General features: G+C 33.4%; 1 protein-coding gene across 1 annotated transcript in view; it reads left to right on the forward strand.

The window, feature by feature from the left end:
• LOC137401475 (proton-coupled amino acid transporter 2-like) overlaps window positions 1-19,865 on the forward strand; it is a 53,618-nt gene that overhangs the window by 25,282 nt on the left and 8,471 nt on the right. Inside the window, exons 4-8 of the mRNA XM_068087839.1 lie at window positions 5,259-5,347; window positions 6,634-6,726; window positions 10,003-10,087; window positions 16,324-16,525; window positions 18,956-19,077. Of these exons, the coding sequence (XP_067943940.1) occupies window positions 5,259-5,347; window positions 6,634-6,726; window positions 10,003-10,087; window positions 16,324-16,525; window positions 18,956-19,077 (591 nt within the window). The remainder of the gene's footprint in view (window positions 1-5,258; window positions 5,348-6,633; window positions 6,727-10,002; window positions 10,088-16,323; window positions 16,526-18,955; window positions 19,078-19,865) is intronic.

Consider the following 19,865-nt stretch of genomic DNA (forward strand, 5'->3'; position numbering starts at 1 on the left):
CACTTTAAGCACAAACCACAATTGCATAAGTACATAGGTCATTTCTGCTAGTGAGAAGACCTTGGAGAATAAAACCACATTATGCAATTCTGTGAAGATTTTATTACTGCAGTTATACTTGTGCTGCAATATTTCTAATAGAGTGAAAAGCAAATGAGCTGCCCAACCACAACCTCCTTCATTATAAAGTTACAAAGAATAGGAATAACAACAATAGCTTTCATTCGGAGGCTGAGGCTATTGAGAAGTAGAAAGTGAATTAGCTAAGCAGGCAATAGTAGAACACACATAATAAGAGCATAGGCATCATGATTGATGTGTATGCAGGCAATGAATTTATGTACAATTTCACTACCAAATATTTTAGTAAAGCTAGACACTTTTGGCTAAAGAGTGCTAGATATAGGTCAAAACAAGCCAGTGACAAATCTCATGTTACGCATCCTTGTTTGGACACTTTATTTCTAAAGTGTTTAATGCATTGGAAGTTTAACATAAAAGTGTGCCAAGAATGCACAAAGAACATTGACAGCAATAACTGCATAGTACTGACAGCAATAACTGAATAGAACATGATGTTTAATTAAAATGTAACATAAAAATAAACGTTTTATTTTGTTTTGGTAAGCTTGCAGCAAAAATGTTTGCTGTGCACATAAAATATTGTTTTGCTCCAAATACTTTACAAACAAGTAATAATAACTTTATTGATGCAAATTGTACTGAAATTATATTTGCTACGAGCACCAATGAAAGTCAAAATAAGTAATACAATTCTTACAGACCTTTTAAAAACAATGGCCTTTGCTGCTACAGAAAAGTGAGTAGACCCATAGGAAGAGAAGTATATGTTCTTATACTGCTAAAACTACCTTTGGTTCAGAAATCAGATTTGAAAAGAGCAATGAATTATTATAAGCATTGGCAAAATGTTTGGGATGGATAGGAAACAAAGCTGGGTATTGCACATGCTGGTAATTTAGCTAATGTAAATAGATTTCCTACACTACCTAATTGAAAACATCAATGCAAAATCTAAATACATGTAAATACTTACTAGCCATAGTACAGAGTGACCTTTTAATGTTTGTCAACATAACATCCGTACCACTTTGAGCATCTTGAAATTATATTAAAGTTGCTTTCATTATGAGCTCCCTTTGACATTTTAAAGTATTAAAATGGGCAAATACAAGTTGCATTTTCAGAGAACTTTTAAATTCAAGTCATATGCCACAAAAAGTTCCTCTGCGTTGTTTGTAGTATATTCTAAAAGTGCTAACACTACATTTGTTTTAAATTTTAAAGTTGACACAAATAATTGAGCAAATTATGTAGCTTATTAGTAAAACTTTTGTTAACATCAGCAAACAAACTGCATACATGCTGCCCGATACCGAAGGCCAAAAATAATAATATATATTGCTATTTATATTTTAACCAATAGTTTTGCAGTTTTGTTATTGTACAGCAATTTGTATAAAACCTACTGTATTTCAGGTTTGAGTAACTATGACTTTTAGTAGTGTTCTGGCCCTTCCTATCGCGTGTTTTCAACATTTTGAGGTAATAATTAAAAGCCATGAGTTGAATTGCGCAACTTCAGCAGCATCTTATATATATATATCATTCGCCAAACTCATTGTCTTGAATCATCAAAGTTCACTAAATCATTCAAAAGGAAATACATACACTTGTATCTCTAATTCTTTTATAGCTTTACCCTTTTACTGCCACCCATGTACAAACTAAGCTACCGGCCTACCGCCAGCCATTTCACCGAAAATTGCCAATTTAGCTTCATGATATGTACATGAAGCATGTATACTATTTTGTTTCAACTTCAAAGTTTATCTATAAACTTTTTGTAATATATTTTATTTTGCTAAAATGTTAACATATAGTGCTATGCAAAAATCAATGTACCTTCACTTTGTGCATTGCTAAAGCTATGTGAAGCTACAATCGCTACGAAGCTAAAACGATGCTCTACAATGTCCCTTACACTTAAAAAACTATTATTTTCACTATCATCAGAGTCACTGCTGCTAATTTAATTATCTGTGTAATCACAAAAATCTGAATTTGAATTGACTATAGTGTCATCAACATACATGTAAGTATTTCTATGTTTTCTGACTTGCGCGATACTTAACAAAACTTACACAAAAAATGTCCATTTTTATTTTGGAAATTCTCAAAAAATAATTTGAAACTGCTTGGTTATCTTAGACTAATCTATTAGAGAAATATTCGAACCACACTGACAATACAATCAAAGTTTTAAAATCATCCGTTATGTTTTTAATGGATAATAAAATTAGGTGACCACGCAATTGTTGGAAAATTCGCAAAAATGTGCATACGGCAGTTGCTGATAGATTTAGCATAAATTCGCATACGGTAGGGTAAGAGTAAAAACCAACAAAATATTTGTCAATCTCCTGCCTCTAAACATGATATCTCAAATCTGATAATTACTCTCAGTGTTGACTGAGTAACTAAAAGTGGTAATGGGTAACCATGGAAAACTATTCATTTTATATAATTATGCAATTGCTCAGCAGTTGCAACCATGACTCATAAAGACTAAGAAGAGCAATACTAAATCTCTTTGCTATGCTACATTCCTTTGATTGGTTTGCGCTATTTATATTATGTAATCTGCCAATAATAGATGAATAGAACACAAAAGTGGCATAATGGTTTATGTAAGCGTTTAAATAATACAATGCCTGTAAAAATTAACAACTTTTCTTACTGAAGCTATGACTATATCAAATTATTACACTAGTTTTTGGCTCGCATGTATAATGTGCTATTTTACAGCAACTTATTGCAATATCGCATACCTTTAATTTGATGTCTGCAAATCAGTCTTTGGTGTGGGCCATCAATGCTTCTCATCCAGCAGCTATCTATAACTAAAGCGTCATTGATTATTTGCAACTATACAAAGAAAAACTACTTTTGGGCATGCTGTTACATTCTTACGTCAGGTATACAATTGCTAGTTACAGTAAAACTTTGTACAGTATATTTTGTGTTGGTGAATTTCAAGTTTTGCTTATCATAGTGACTTTGCCAAAACGTCAAACTTTACTACATTTCAAACTACAACCTTACTGATATAATGTTTTATAGTTTGTAATCTATAATTATGTATATGTTAAAAAATATTATAAATTTCGGTAGATGAAACCTTGATTATTTTGACATATTTTTTATGCAAACCAATGTGTAATTAGCAACATACCTTTTCTAGAAAAGAACATCCAACTTTGTCTAATACTCTCTGCCATCTGATAAATATGCCATCTTGGCAATAATGCTTACCAAGTTTCTACAAAAATGAAAAGATAATTCAAGTAGCATAAACAGATATACAAACCAAAATGAATGCAAAATACACATTTTAGTTCACTGGTTAGGTTTTTTTTGGCAAACTTGAATGTCTGCCTCCTACTACTGAAGCTCTATAAAACAGCTAAGCTCTTAATTACTACACAATTACTACACAAGATTCAAACTAAATACTAAAAGTTTCACAATTCAAAGGCTGCATATACCCACTTACTTGCTTATGTCTATGCATGTACTACTATTACTTACAAAATCATAACTGAAATACGCAAACTCTCACTATTCATGATAACAATAATACAATTACTTTATGATCCTGTTACTTATCATTATAAAAAACATCAAAAATTATAATAATAATAATAACTGAAAATAGATTAAAGTTGGAGAATTAACTGGTTCACTAAAATAACTATTAATTGTCAGCTGGCGTGTCTGTGTTGATGTTACAAAACTGAACATTCGTGTAACAATAATAAAGTCAAAAATTAGTACTTTACAAAAAGTTTTGATTTTTTCCTTTTTGGTAATATAATGCTGACCTTTCTTGACTTTTCTATGCAGAACAATATCAGCAGTTGGATGACATAAACGGATGTAAAAATATATCAAACGTGTTCTATGCTACATTCCTTAAAAATTATAATAATTGAAACATACTTTTTTCACGCTAGTCCTATTTCAATATTAAATAAAATTTATACTGCTTTTCTACAACTGTATGTTTCAAGTAAATAAACTGTAAAATGACTAAAATAGCATGAACAACTTACCGAATGTGACTTGCTCCCTTACATGTAGTCATTCTGCTGCTACCAAGCTCTAGTAGACTACATGGGTGAAGAACTAATAGTCCTAACAGCCACAGCAACATTATAACAGCCACATCTCTCTAGCTGTTATATACTGTGGTTATACTTTTGCCACTTTACTTCAATAAATTTAAAAAATCAATTCTTCGACTAAAAAACCATCTCTCAGGTATTGCGTTTGGATGCAAAGTTTCAAAAAAAGATTTATTTTGTGGCTGGATGCAACGGCATTGAAAATATGAATTGTACTGATTATAGACTTATTTAAACTTTTACTACAGCCATGCTTAAACATCAGTTGAAACCATAATGTGCAATTATTGTGAATTTTCACAAAAAAGAGCAGATCAATGAGAAACCTTGCAAAAAAAGGGAGTGCTTAAATGGCAGTCTTGAAAACTATAAAGAGGGTCAGCAAATAAATTGTAATGTATTGTAGTTTGTTAATATACAACTTTATTTCTCAAATCTAATAAAGCTATCATGAATATTAGCAAAACTGACTGTATCCGACATATCTGCTAATTCTTTGTATTTGCTGATGCTTAGTCATAAACTTATTGCAATATGTTTTTAAATAGATTGTGCTATTAACTGAAACGATACCAAAACAGTTAAAAGTAAGAATGTTTTAAAATTGATATATGCCTCCTAGTTCCATATATAAGAGCCTCCTAGGGTTTATAATTTATTGATAGAAAATTACACATTTTTGTTGGAGTTGTCTCCTCTTTTCCATATATATGAATATAGATATATAAGGCGATTATGGGAATCATGTTTAAAATACTTCTATAGGGTTGTTAAGCACTATAAACACTGCTAGAATTAGGAGGCTCCCTGGACGCCTCCTAATTTTTCAGAGCCTCCTAACATGGATTATATATTGATAGAAGCCTCCTAGTTGGGAAATATAGTTCTATATATATATATATGCTATAAATACAAGGCTTGGGTTAAGTTATTAATATACCGTACATTGAATAAACATTTTGGATTTGTCTTCTTCTGAAAATAACATGTTGGCCTACATCTGGACAAGTTTGTACTGCCATACAGTGTATATGCATGTGTATATTGTAGGTTGGTACAGTTGGTCTGCTATTGTTAGGCATGATATGCGTGCATTGTATGCATCTGCTAGTCAAGTGTTCACACTTCCTCTGCGCAAGGTTGGTTCTATTAATATGCTATCACTAAAGTCTTACGTGTCTTCTAGATCTTTTCAAGCTGGTCTTACACAAAATTTTAGTAGATTATGTCAGAAAGTACCGGTAGTTTTCTATTGATGTTGAGTTTTCTATTCTATTTGAGATTGCTTTGATGTTTGAAGTGATCTGATTGCAAAGATGTTTTAAAATAAAAATCAACGAAACTTGATTGCTGTTAAAACGCTCAGAAGAAAAAAGTGCAAAACGACATCACTAATTGCTGTTCTTGTTATAGTTGATATCGGCTATTGCGTTCAAGTTGCAGCGTTACACTTCTCTATTCCGTCGATCTCTTTGCAACTATAATAGATGTCATCGCACTTTCGTTTGATCTGAGTGTTTTGACTTCGATTGAGTTTGATTGATTTTAATCTTGAAACATCCTGGCAGTTACTACCTCAAACTAGTACCTCCTAAACTAGACTAACTCCTAAACTAGTAAATCCTGGCCTACTACCTCAAACAGCAAAACAATCTCAAATGATAGAAAAATACCGATACTTTCTGATAAAATCAATTAAGATTGGGTGTAAGTTCATCTTTGAGAAGCTTTCATAATCAGGATTCAGTTCACATATTGATATAATGATATAGTAAATGCATTGGCTATCTGTACAATGATCACTGCTCCACAATACACTATTTCTCTGTGTTGATTGGAGCGAACATATCCATGGCACAATACAGGCAACACTTGTTAAAATGGATGAATAGGGTGGTGAATAACCTGTAACTGTCACCTCACTGCCCTGACTGTCACCTCACTGTCCTGGCTGCCACCTCACTGCCCTCACTGCCACCTCACTGCCCTGACTGCCACCTCACTGCCCTGACTTTCACCTCACTGCCCTGACTGTCACCTCACTGTCCTGGCTGCCACCTCACTGCCCTGACTGCCACCTCACTGCCCTGACTTTCACCTCACTGCCCTGACTGTCACCTCACTGTCCTGGCTGCCACCTCACTGCCCTGACTGCCACCTCACTGCCCTGACTGCCACCTCACTGCCCTGACTGTCACCTCACTGCCCTGACTGTCACCTCACTGCCCTGACTGCCACCTCACTGCCACCTCATTGCCCTGACTGTCACCTCACTGCCCTGGCTGTCATCTGACAGCCAGGAGTCAGATGACAAATCTACATGTGAATGGTGAGTTGTATGTCTCAATTTTCAACCATTTCTATTCACACTGAAAACAAGCAATTATTGGTAATGTATGATAAGGCTTGGTTATTCTTCCTGCAGGTTAAATCGACCAAATATGGACTATGCTGATGTGGCAGAAGCAAGTTTTTTTGCCTGTCCAGGGCGGCTTTCCAAATATTCTAAAGCTGCCAGGTATGTATTTTATGTTTGGTTTGCTTCGATGGAATTCCTTTTTCATTGTGTTCGCACCATGAAAAGTTGCTCGCAAAATGATAATACTCATTATGACTTTGACATCTTAAACCCCAGATCAATTCTGGAAGCACACAAGCATTCCTTCTCTCTTTTCCGTTAAACCTCAACAAACTGGTCTTGTGTATCCCCAACATATTCGACAAGCCTCACCCTTTCTCCTCAGACTTTTTTAAGTCATTTATTCTGTCTAATCACTGTTGGTATTTTGACAAGCTATATGAAATATAATTCATGATATGGCGATTTAATTATTTAGCAGGGATTTTTAAAGGTTGACTGGCAACAAAATTCACATTACAGTTATTTGGTATCAAAAGGTTAACCATGTCTTACTCTGCTGTGTTGTAGGTGCAAGATATGTGGAAATGTGATTACAAGCTCTTAAAAGCTCAAAACGAACAGTTAATTGCAGCCATCACGTACTAAAACAACGACGTACTAAAACATTGTGGTTGTTGTTTTTGATCATGTTAATTGAGAGGCCAATAAAAGGCTCGATATAAAACGTCTTGCAGCACTAGTTAATGACAAATACTTCGGGTTCTATCGGAAAGTCCGTATCAAATATAAATGTTCGCTACTTCACAGTATTGTTTTAGCCTGGTCTAATCATCTAGTCGTATTCTGCTCATGTGACCCATACTTTCTGCCAAATCGAGAGAACATTTTCTGCAGCATTTCTCGACTATCGCAGATGACCAACAGGCTTGTCATGTTCATCAGAGGATGATATGCACTCCTTCGAGCTAAGTTTAAAAAATTAAACAAATGACAGATTAAATCAAAACAAAGATTAAAACAAATTAATTAAACAAATTAAATGACAGCTTTACAACTATGATAAAGTAGACACGTAAGGACAATAGACATGGTTTTATTGAATGCGTGAAGTATATTTGTGAAAATATTTCGACGAATGAGATTGCATGAAAGTGTAAACAGAAGCTATCTTGTTCAATTACATCCCATTTGAGCTGTTTTGGAAATGGATTCCAATCTATGGCGTGTTCGTGATGGCTGCAATTAACTGTTCGTTTTTGAGCTTTTAAGACCTTGTAATCACATTTACACATATTTGGCACCTACAACACAACAGCGTAAGACATGGTGAATCTGTTGATATCATATAACTGTAATGTGAATTTTGCTGCAAGTCAAGCCAGGTGGTTCAGCTAGTTCTAATTATTTCCCATACAATTAAAAATCACCTAAAACAGGATATTACGATTAAAAATTGTGTTTTCGCTGTTGCAATTCACCATCTAAACCTATAAGTAACGAATATCCATTTAGTGGTTATGATCTGCAATAAAATTTAACATTACTATGTACAGTAGGGAGTTCTTACAGACGTACTGGCTCATGACAGTGTGAGAGAGGTTTGATAGCAACTCGTTGGGTACACTAGACTTTTGTTACGCTACATAACATAGCATAAGCTTTGAATTCAACTTAAATGAACTTAGCTTATTAAAGCTAAATTATAGATAAGTTTTATTTTTTTACTTAACTTAACTTTAATTGTGATCTTCATTGTAATCTTTTCTTTTTCTTGCTTGGCACCTTTTGTCTCGCGTTCACTAGCCTTTGAAAACTTTTTCATACTGACTCGACGAAAAGACCGAGTGAAGTTGTTCTTGAAAGCAGCCTCTCGCATCTTGGCCACTTGGTGGTTGCATAAAGTACCTGCTCGTACGCTCGTATCTCAAAGGTTTCTGGTATCTCAAGGTAGAAACTTGCTTCAAGTTTTGCATGTATTTTGAATCTCTTGTATGTTTGAGTACTTGTATGTGGAGGTATGACTGGACACGCACGGATCACGCTGTTTCCAATTTATTACACAAGATAATAGGCTCGTGTTTTATTCAGCCCGTATTGGTTTGATCGTGACACAAAAGGCTGTACTTAATTACGATTTTAATTTTTTTCAACATGGTATCTCACCGTTACAAATTTTACTCTCCATCCTCGGACCTTGAGGATGCTTTCAGATCTCGCACTTCTACTCATCTAATGCATGCATGAAGACTTGTTTGTGTTGTTATTTGGAGGTAAGTGATGAAAGGTTATTGAAGCCAACGCTGAAACGAATACCCATAAATATGGAATTATTGTCTAATTACCAATTTCCATGATAGTTATTGATATGGTAAAGCCCCTATTACAGTAATTCATGACCATGCTCCGCTCTGTACCCCAATTACGGGAGACTACCATTATATCCTGCAATTAATACGGGTATGTGATTTGAGTACAAATTTCATATGCATCCCCCAGCATTCCTGTATTATTGGTGAATTCTCTGGTCCTTCATATCGGCCTACGCATACAACATAGTAAGGTCTACCAATCATTGAAAACCAACCATAATGTCCTACAATTGAGATGGGTATGTAGTTGAAATCCTACAATTGAGACGGACATGTAGTTGAAATCCTACAATTGAGACGGGCATGTAGTTGAAATCCTACAATTGAGACGGGTATGTAGTTGAAATCCTACAATTGAGATGGGTATGTAGTTGAAATCCTACAATTGAGACGGGTATGTAGTTGAAATCCTACAATTGAGACGGGTATGTAGTTGAAATCCTACAATTGAGATGGGTATGTAGTTGAAATCCTACAATTGAGATGGGTATGTAGTTGAAATCCTACAATTGAGATGGGTATGTAGTTGAAATCCTACAATTGAGACGAGCATGTAGTTGAAATCCTACGATTGAGATGGGTATGTAGTTGAAATCCTACGATTGAGATGGGTATGTAGTTGAAATCCGAATGCTCTATACCTTCCTATACTCCTAGGGAATTTGAGAAAAACCTAATCGATATAATCTTAGGAGCTACTGTCATTGTAAACATACTAGTCGGCTGGCAGTTCCATGCTCTGTGAGAGATATGTATATGTAATAACTATGTGCACAAGTATTCTTAGACTTGGTAAAGTGGTGCAGCTGGTAATGCGCTTGAATGGAAGATGGATGTACGAGTTCGACTTGCCTTGTAAAGCGATATTTTTTATTAAAGCTCTTAGCGAGGCTTCAGATGGATGGACACGGCTATCATTATAGGTAGTGAATATTATATTTGTAAATAAACTTCATTTTGAATTTTATAGTCAATAAGGTTTAACTGATAACCCTTTGTTTACCTATAACGCGGGATTCATCGCCAATAACAGCTGTATGCTCTTCCCTGATTACGCTTGCAGGTACGCTGTCAATACGTTCCTCTTCATTACTCAGATTGGATTCTGCTGTGTCTACATACTCTTTATAGCTCAGAATGTAGATCTGGTTAGTAGAGAAATTTAACTTATCTTAGTCATATTTTAGTCTGTATGTTGGTGTCATGTTATAGTAGTCTGTATGTTGGTGTCATGTTATAGTAGTCTGTATGTTGGTGTCATGTTATAGTAGTCTGTATGTTGATGTCATGTTATAGTAGTCTGTATGTTAGTGCATGTTATAGTAGTCTGTATGTTGGTTTCATGTTATAGTAGTCTGTATGTTGGTGTCATGTTATAGTAGTCTGTATGTTGATGTCATGTTATAGTAGTCTGTATGTTGGTTTCATGTTATAGTAGTCTGTATGTTGGTGTCATGTTATAGTAGTCTGTATGTTGATGTCATGTTATAGTAGTCTGTATGTTGGTGTCATGTTATAGTAGTCTGTATGTTGGTGTCATGTTAGAGTAGTCTGTATGATAATGTTTTGTTATAATAGTCTCATAGTCTGTATGTTGTTGTCATATTTTTACAGTGTGTATGTTTGTGTTATATTAGTATAATGTAATTGTGTTTACTTTAATGTTATTTCAATGCAAAAATGACATCACTGTATTATGTAGCTCTCTATATCACGTATCTCTTTATATCATGTATCTCTCTCTACAACATGTATTTCTCTATATCATGTATCTCTCTATAACATGTATCGGTCTATATCATGTATCTCTCTATATCATGTATCTCTCTATATCATGTATCTCTCTATATCATGTATCTCTATATCATGTATCTCTCTATATCATGTATCTCTCTATATCATGTATCTCTCTATAACATGTATCGGCCTATATCATGTATCTCTCTATATCATGTATCTCTCTATAACATGTATCTCTCTATATCATGTATCTCTCTATATCATGTATCTCTCTATATCATGTATCTCTTTATATCATGTATCTCTCTATAACATGTATCTCTCTATAACATGTATCTCTCTATATCATGTATCTCTCTATATCATGTATCTCTCTATATCATGTATCTCTCTATATCATGTATCTCTCTATATCATGTATCTCTCTATATCATGTATCTCTCTCTATATCATGTATCTCTCTATATCATGTATCTCTCTATATCATGTATCTCTCTATAACATGTATCTCTCTATATCATGTATCTCTCTATATCATGCATCTCTCTATATCATGTATCTCTCTATATCATGTATCTCTCTCTATACTATGTATCTCTCTCTATAACATGTATCGGTCTATATCATGTATATCTATATCATGTATCTCTCTATATCATGTATCTCTCTATATCATGTATCTCTCTATATCATGTATCTCTCTATATCATGTATCTCCCTCTATATTATGTATCTCTCTCTATAACATGTATCTCTCTATAACATGTATCGGTCTATATCATGTATCTCTCTATATCATGTATCGGTCTATATCATGTATCTCTCTACATCATGTATCTCTCTATATCGTGTATCTCTCTATATCATGCATCTCTCTATAACATGCATCTCTCTATATCATGGATCTCTCTATATCATGTATCTCTCTATATCATGTATCTCTCTATATCATGTATCTCTCTATATCATGTATCTCTCTATAACATGTATCTCTCTATATCATGTATCTCTCTATATCATGTATCTCTCTATATCATGTATCTCTCTATATCATGTATCTCTCTATAACATGTATCGGTCTATATCATGTATCTCTCTATATCATGTATCTCTCTATAACATGTATCTCTCTATATCATGTATCTCTCTATATCATGTATCTCTCTATATCATGTATCTCTCTATATCATGTATCTCTCTATATCATGTATCTCTATATCATGTATCTCTCTATATCATGTATCTCTCTATATCATGTATCTCTCTATAACATGTATCGGTCTATATCATGTATCTCTCTATATCATGTATCTCTCTATATCATGTATCTCTCTATAACATGTATCTCTCTATATCATGTATCTCTCTATATCATGCATCTCTCTATATCATGTATCTCTCTATATCATGTATCTCTCTCTATACTATGTATCTCTCTCTATAACATGTATCGGTCTATATCATGTATATCTATATCATGTATCTCTCTATATCATGTATCTCTCTATATCATGTATCTCTCTATATCATGTATCTCTCTATATCATGTATCGGTCTATATCATGCATCTCTCTATATCATGTATCTCTCTATAACATGTATCTCTCTATAACTTGTATCTCTCTATATCATGTATCTCTCTATATCATGTATCTCTCTATATCATGTATCTCTCTATATCATGTATCTCTCTATAACATGTATCTCTCTATATCATGTATCTCTCTATATCATGTATCTCTCTATATCATGTATCTCTCTATATCATGTATCTCTATATCATGTATATCTCTATATCATGTATCTCTCTATAACATGTATCTCTCTATATCATGTATCTCTCTATATCATGCATCTCTCTATATCATGTATCTCTCTATATCATGTATCTCTCTCTATATTATGTATCTCTCTCTATAACATGTATCTCTCTATAACATGTATCGGTCTATATCATGTATCTCTATATCATGTATCTCTCTATATCATGTATCTCTCTATATCATGTATCTCTCTATATCATGTATCTCTCTATATCATGTATCTCTTTATATCATGTATCTCTCTATAACATGTATCTCTCTATAACATGTATCTCTCTATATCATGTATCTCTCTATATCATGTATCTCTCTATATCATGTATCTCTCTATATCATGTATCTCTCTATATCATGTATCTCTCTATATCATGTATCTCTCTCTATATCATGTATCTCTCTATATCATGTATCTCTCTATATCATGTATCTCTCTATAACATGTATCTCTCTATATCATGTATCTCTCTATATCATGCATCTCTCTATATCATGTATCTCTCTATATCATGTATCTCTCTCTATACTATGTATCTCTCTCTATAACATGTATCGGTCTATATCATGTATATCTATATCATGTATCTCTCTATATCATGTATCTCTCTATATCATGTATCTCTCTATATCATGTATCTCTCTATATCATGTATCGGTCTATATCATGCATCTCTCTATATCATGTATCTCTCTATATCATGTATCTCTCTATAACATGTATCTCTCTATATCATGTATCTCTCTATATCATGCATCTCTCTATATCATGTATCTCTCTATATAATGTATCTCTCTCTATACTATGTATCTCTCTCTATAACATGTATCGGTCTATATCATGTATATCTATATCATGTATCTCTCTATATCATGTATCTCTCTATATCATGTATCTCTCTATATCATGTATCTCTCTATATCATGTATCGGTCTATATCATGCATCTCTCTATATCATGTATCTCTCTATAACATGTATCTCTCTATAACTTGTATCTCTCTATATCATGTATCTCTCTACATCATGTATCTCTCTATATCATGTATCTCTCTATATCATGTATCTCTCTATAACATGTATCTCTCTATATCATGTATCTCTCTATATCATGTATCTCTCTATATCATGTATCTCTCTATATCATGTATCTCTATATCATGTATATCTCTATATCATGTATCTCTCTATAACATGTATCTCTCTATATCATGTATCTCTCTATATCATGCATCTCTCTATATCATGTATCTCTCTATATCATGTATCTCTCTCTATATTATGTATCTCTCTCTATAACATGTATCTCTCTATAACATGTATCGGTCTATATCATGTATCTCTATATCATGTATCTCTCTATATCATGTATCTCTCTATATCATGTATCTCTCTATATCATGTATCTCTCTATATCATGTATCTCTTTATATCATGTATCTCTCTATAACATGTATCTCTCTATAACATGTATCTCTCTATATCATGTATCTCTCTATATCATGTATCTCTCTATATCATGTATCTCTCTATATCATGTATCTCTCTATATCATGTATCTCTCTATATCATGTATCTCTCTCTATATCATGTATCTCTCTATATCATGTATCTCTCTATATCATGTATCTCTCTATAACATGTATCTCTCTATATCATGTATCTCTCTATATCATGCATCTCTCTATATCATGTATCTCTCTATATCATGTATCTCTCTCTATACTATGTATCTCTCTCTATAACATGTATCGGTCTATATCATGTATATCTATATCATGTATCTCTCTATATCATGTATCTCTCTATATCATGTATCTCTCTATATCATGTATCTCTCTATATCATGTATCGGTCTATATCATGCATCTCTCTATATCATGTATCTCTCTATAACATGTATCTCTCTATAACTTGTATCTCTCTATATCATGTATCTCTCTATATCATGTATCTCTCTATATCATGTATCTCTCTATAACATGTATCTCTCTATATCATGTATCGGTCTATATCATGTATATCTATATCATGTATCTCTCTATATCATGTATCTCTCTATATCATGTATCTCTCTATATCATGTATCTCTCTATATCATGTATCGGTCTATATCATGCATCTCTCTATATCATGTATCTCTCTATAACATGTATCTCTCTATAACTTGTATCTCTCTATATCATGTATCTCTCTACATCATGTATCTCTCTATATCATGTATCTCTCTATATCATGTATCTCTCTATAACATGTATCTCTCTATATCATGTATCTCTCTATATCATGTATCTCTCTATATCATGTATCTCTCTATATCATGTATCGGTCTATATCATGCATCTCTCTATATCATGTATCTCTCTATAACATGTATCTCTCTATATCATGTATCTCTCTATATCATGCATCTCTCTATATCATGTATCTCTCTATATCATGTATCTCTCTCTATATTATGTATCTCTCTCTATAACATGTATCTCTCTATAACATGTATCGGTCTATATCATGTATCTCTATATCATGTATCTCTCTATATCATGTATCTCTCTATATCATGTATCTCTCTATAACATGTATCGGTCTATATCATGTATCTCTCTATATCATGTATCTCTCTATAACATGTATCTCTCTATATCATGTATCTCTCTATATCATGTATCTCTCTATATCATGTATCTCTCTATATCATGTATCTCTCTATATCATGTATCTCTCTATATCATGTATCTCTCTATATCATGTATCTCTCTATATCATGTATCGGTCTATATCATGCATCTCTCTATATCATGTATCTCTCTATAACATGTATCTCTCTATAACTTGTATCTCTCTATATCATGTATCTCTCTATATCATGTATCTCTCTATATCATGTATCTCTCTATAACATGTATCTCTCTATATCATGTATCTCTCTATATCATGTATCTCTCTATATCATGTATCTCTCTATATCATGTATCTCTCTATATCATGTATCTCTATATCATGTATATCTCTATATCATGTATCTCTCTATAACATGTATCTCTCTATATCATGTATCTCTCTATATCATGTATCTCTCTATATCATGTATCTCTCTCTATATTATGTATCTCTCTCTATAACATGTATCTCTCTATAACATGTATCGGTCTATATCATGTATCTCTATATCATGTATCTCTCTATATCATGTATCTCTTTATATCATGTATCTCTCTATATCATGTATCTCTCTATATCATGTATCTCTTTATATCATGTATCTCTCTATAACATGTATCTCTCTATAACATGTATCTCTCTATATCATGTATCTCTCTATATCATGTATCTCTCTATATCATGTATCTCTCTATATCATGTATCTCTCTATATCATGTATCTCTCTCTATATCATGTATCTCTCTATATCATGTATCTCTCTATATCATGTATCTCTCTATATCATGTATCTCTATATATCATGTATCTCTCTATATCACGTATCTCTCTATATCACGTATCTCTCTATATCATGCATCTCTCTATATCATTTATTATTGTATCAAAGCTTTGGTAGTTTTTATGCACTTATACTGTTTAGCAGTTTGTATTAATAAACGTATTTATAGTTATTAAATTATATTGTTTACAGATACGAATGCTATAACAAGTATTTCACTCACAAGCATATCAAACTTTTCATATAGTAGGATAACTTCAAAGGACGAATATTATTTTGCGGCTGGCTAAATGACGTTTGCATGTAACGCCGCCTTATCAAATCAAGTTCTTTATTTTACAATAGTTCTTTCATTTCTGCGTCAGCTTTCCATTTATTACCTCAGGTGGTGCGAAAACTTGCATACGGTAGCACAGACGTGGCAGAAGACAATCCTATTCTGATAAATAGACCCATGCCCATTCAGTTGTTTGAACTTTGTGTGGTCGCTCTTCTCATTCCTTTTGTCTTCATAAAGGACATGAAACACATGGCTCCCTTTTCCTTTCTAGCCAATGTGGCCACCTTCGTCGGCCTTGGTTTCATATGTAAGTACATCAGGAAACTGCTGGTTTCAGGGCTATCACTAGCTTTGATATCTATGTACACACTATTCTTTTTCATAACAAATATCATTTTTCTGTACGCATGCACTTAGATATATCTAAATCTCAAAGTTTGTGCGTTATTCGGTTTGTCCAGCTATAGCTATTAAAATATGGTAATGAAGAATCCGTAGTGCAGAAGATTTGATCACGGAATCTCCTGCTCTCCAGACACGTTGCTAAACCTTTGAGCTATGCGAGATCGATGGATCTTTTGGCTGATATATGTCGCTATGTGGGTGAAAATAAGCATCGCGCTCTCTGTCGCGGCGCAACATTATTTTATGCTTTCTCTCGCGGCTCTTATTAGTAAGAGCCGTAAATAACTAGCCTACTCAAATTAGCCATTGGCAGTGAGCCAGGCTAATGGCAAGTGTCATAAGCTGATTTTTACTACCCGTGCAATGCGAGGCATTCCACTAGTACATATATATGTATGTATGTATATATACCGTAAGTCCTCATGCTCAAGCCCCGCGGCTTGTGCTTAAAACCAGATGACTCACGAAAGAAAAAATAATCCTCTAACAAGCCGCGTATGCCCACAGACCGCGGCTAATGACTGAGGTTTTGTCGTCCTTGACCCCTTCAGGAGCGAGAGTGTTGAGAAGAGATTCGCTATACCCCCATCCTCTTGAATAAGAAAACAGGCTACATCAGTACGCGTGAAAAGAATTTTCTTTTACTTCCAAGTTCGAATTAAAATTCCTAAACCCTTGCATCAAGAACTTACTTGCCATGTCTCAGCTAGATTTATATTGCACTGTTAGAGGCTTCACGTTTATGGAAAGATGCGGTCAGGAAAGAAACGGTTTTAATGACTTATGACTGTGGTAAGTTAAACATTAGCGATAAATTATTCGTTAGTCTAAAGTATTCCATAAACATGACCTTGAAAATAAACGAGTAGCTTGCCAAAATCCCGTACACAAAAGTGTATCATGGCTGCGATTCTATGGTTATAGCGCGGAACTGAGCAGAGACCGCATTTATCGAGAAGCCGTCCTAAGCCTCGTGTAAGTTTTAAAAACTTGGCTTTAGCCGCGGCCTATGACTTTGAACCAGAAGCCGCGCCCAACGACAAGTCGCGCAGCTTGAGCATAAGGACTTACGGTATATATATGTGTATATACATATATACATACTTGTATATGAGTACTTTTATATACATACTTATATATATACATACTTATATATATACATTCTTGTATATACATACTTATATATATACATACTTATATATATACATTCTTGTATATACATACTTATATATATACATACTTATATATATACATTCTTGTATATACATACTTATATATATATATACTTATATATACATACTTATATATACATACTTATATATATACATACTTATATACACAAACTTAGATATACGTAATTTTATATACAATGTACATACTTATTTATATACTTATATATACATACTTATATATACATACTTATATATACGTTACATACTTATATATATACTTAGATATACATACTTATATATACATACTTATATATACATACTTATATATACGTTACATACTTATATATATATACTTAGATATACACGCTTATATATACATACTTATATATACATACTTATATATACATACTTATATATACATACACATGGACCCTTTGTATATAATGTAAATTTCAAACTGCTCTTCTTTGATTACTTATGAGCTACTAGAGTGAATTATGCAGTAATAAAGTAAATATTAAATATTTACATGTATAACCTGATGGTTTCTCTAATTGTTTGGAATTATGGATAAAGTTGAAAATTCTCTAAAGTTACTTTCAACAGTAAAAATAAATAGCAATGCACTACTGATAATGTAAAGTTGTATTTCTTGTGTTGCGATGTTTTACTGACTCTCAATGCACTGATTCGTCGCTTTATGAATCAGTGCGATGAATCAGATTCGTCGCCTGTACTCTCATTACGCCAGGTTCACATGTCTTATTGCTTGGTTGGTATTTCAACTGTCCTTCACTCTTGTTAATGTTCTACATATATGTATAATCTATAGGGTTTATCATTATTAATATTTTCATTTTATCAGTACTAGTACGCTGGCAGTTCAGTGTGCCATGAGAGACCATCATGTGTAATAACTACGTGTACAAGTATTCTTAGACTTGGAAAGGTGGTCGGGCGGCATGAATGGTAGCGCGCTTGTCGGAAAGCCGAATATTCGGGTTCAATTTGTGTGCGCTGCAATATTCTTTCTGAATGCTCTTAGTGTGGCTACGGACAGACAGACACAGCACTCATAGTAAAGAACATTACTGTAAAGATTTTCATACTGCGATCCTTGACATCCTATCACTATGGCAACCTTCTTTTTACAATTTTAGTGTATTATATCTGGATAGATCAAGAATTTCAATCTGTGAGTCGTCTTCCTCTGTTTGCTGGCTGGGCAAAGCTGCCGCTGTACCTTGGTACCGCTATCTATGCATTTGAAGGCATCGGAGTGGTGAGCACAATTACACATATTTAAACGAGTATAATCTCTTCTCCTACTTTTGAATCATTATCGAGCTTAAAAATTTGCTGCATTATAAACTCTATTTGAATATTTTGATTATATAACTGTATTTGAGTATTCTGGCAGCGTGTGCTTACTATGAACGACTTAGCCGGAAGTAGATAGTCCATATTCTTTTAGGTATTCCTATATGCTGCTTGATCAGGAATTTGCTATTTGGCTGCCTCTGCTTGTCAAGTGAAGTGTAATATGTGCCATATGTACTCTGTGTATGTCGGTCTTATGTGTAATCGATCACATGTATAAGTCAATAAGTATTTTTAAGACAAAAATTGCATGATAATATGTATTACTCATGTACAAGTCGACCCTGTTATTCCAGAATATTCTGGAATAATTATGTTGAATCGAAATCCATTTTTGCCATTAAATATAAAAACATAACTTTCAAAGTTTAATGTTTTTTGTTTGCTATAATAATTAGAGTTTTAAATATTTTAGGCAATGTTTGACTTGACTCGATCTGACTTGATCTGACTGACTCGATCATAGTACCTATTATTTGTGTAATGACAGCATGCTAAAGTGTGAGCATAAGTGTAGCCTGTTCTCGATCACCTGTCTGCTGCTCCATAGCAAACAAACAAACCAAAAACAAATATTAATAGTCACGTCTATTTGGAATTTACAGTTGTAATGTTTCATTTAACATTTTTCCAAATATATCACCTATTAAATCTACAACTGGCAGGTGGCAGTACAGCACAACATTGGCG

Source organism: Watersipora subatra, chromosome 8 (assembly GCF_963576615.1).
Source record: "Watersipora subatra chromosome 8, tzWatSuba1.1, whole genome shotgun sequence".
Classification (NCBI taxonomy): domain Eukaryota; kingdom Metazoa; phylum Bryozoa; class Gymnolaemata; order Cheilostomatida; family Watersiporidae; genus Watersipora; species Watersipora subatra.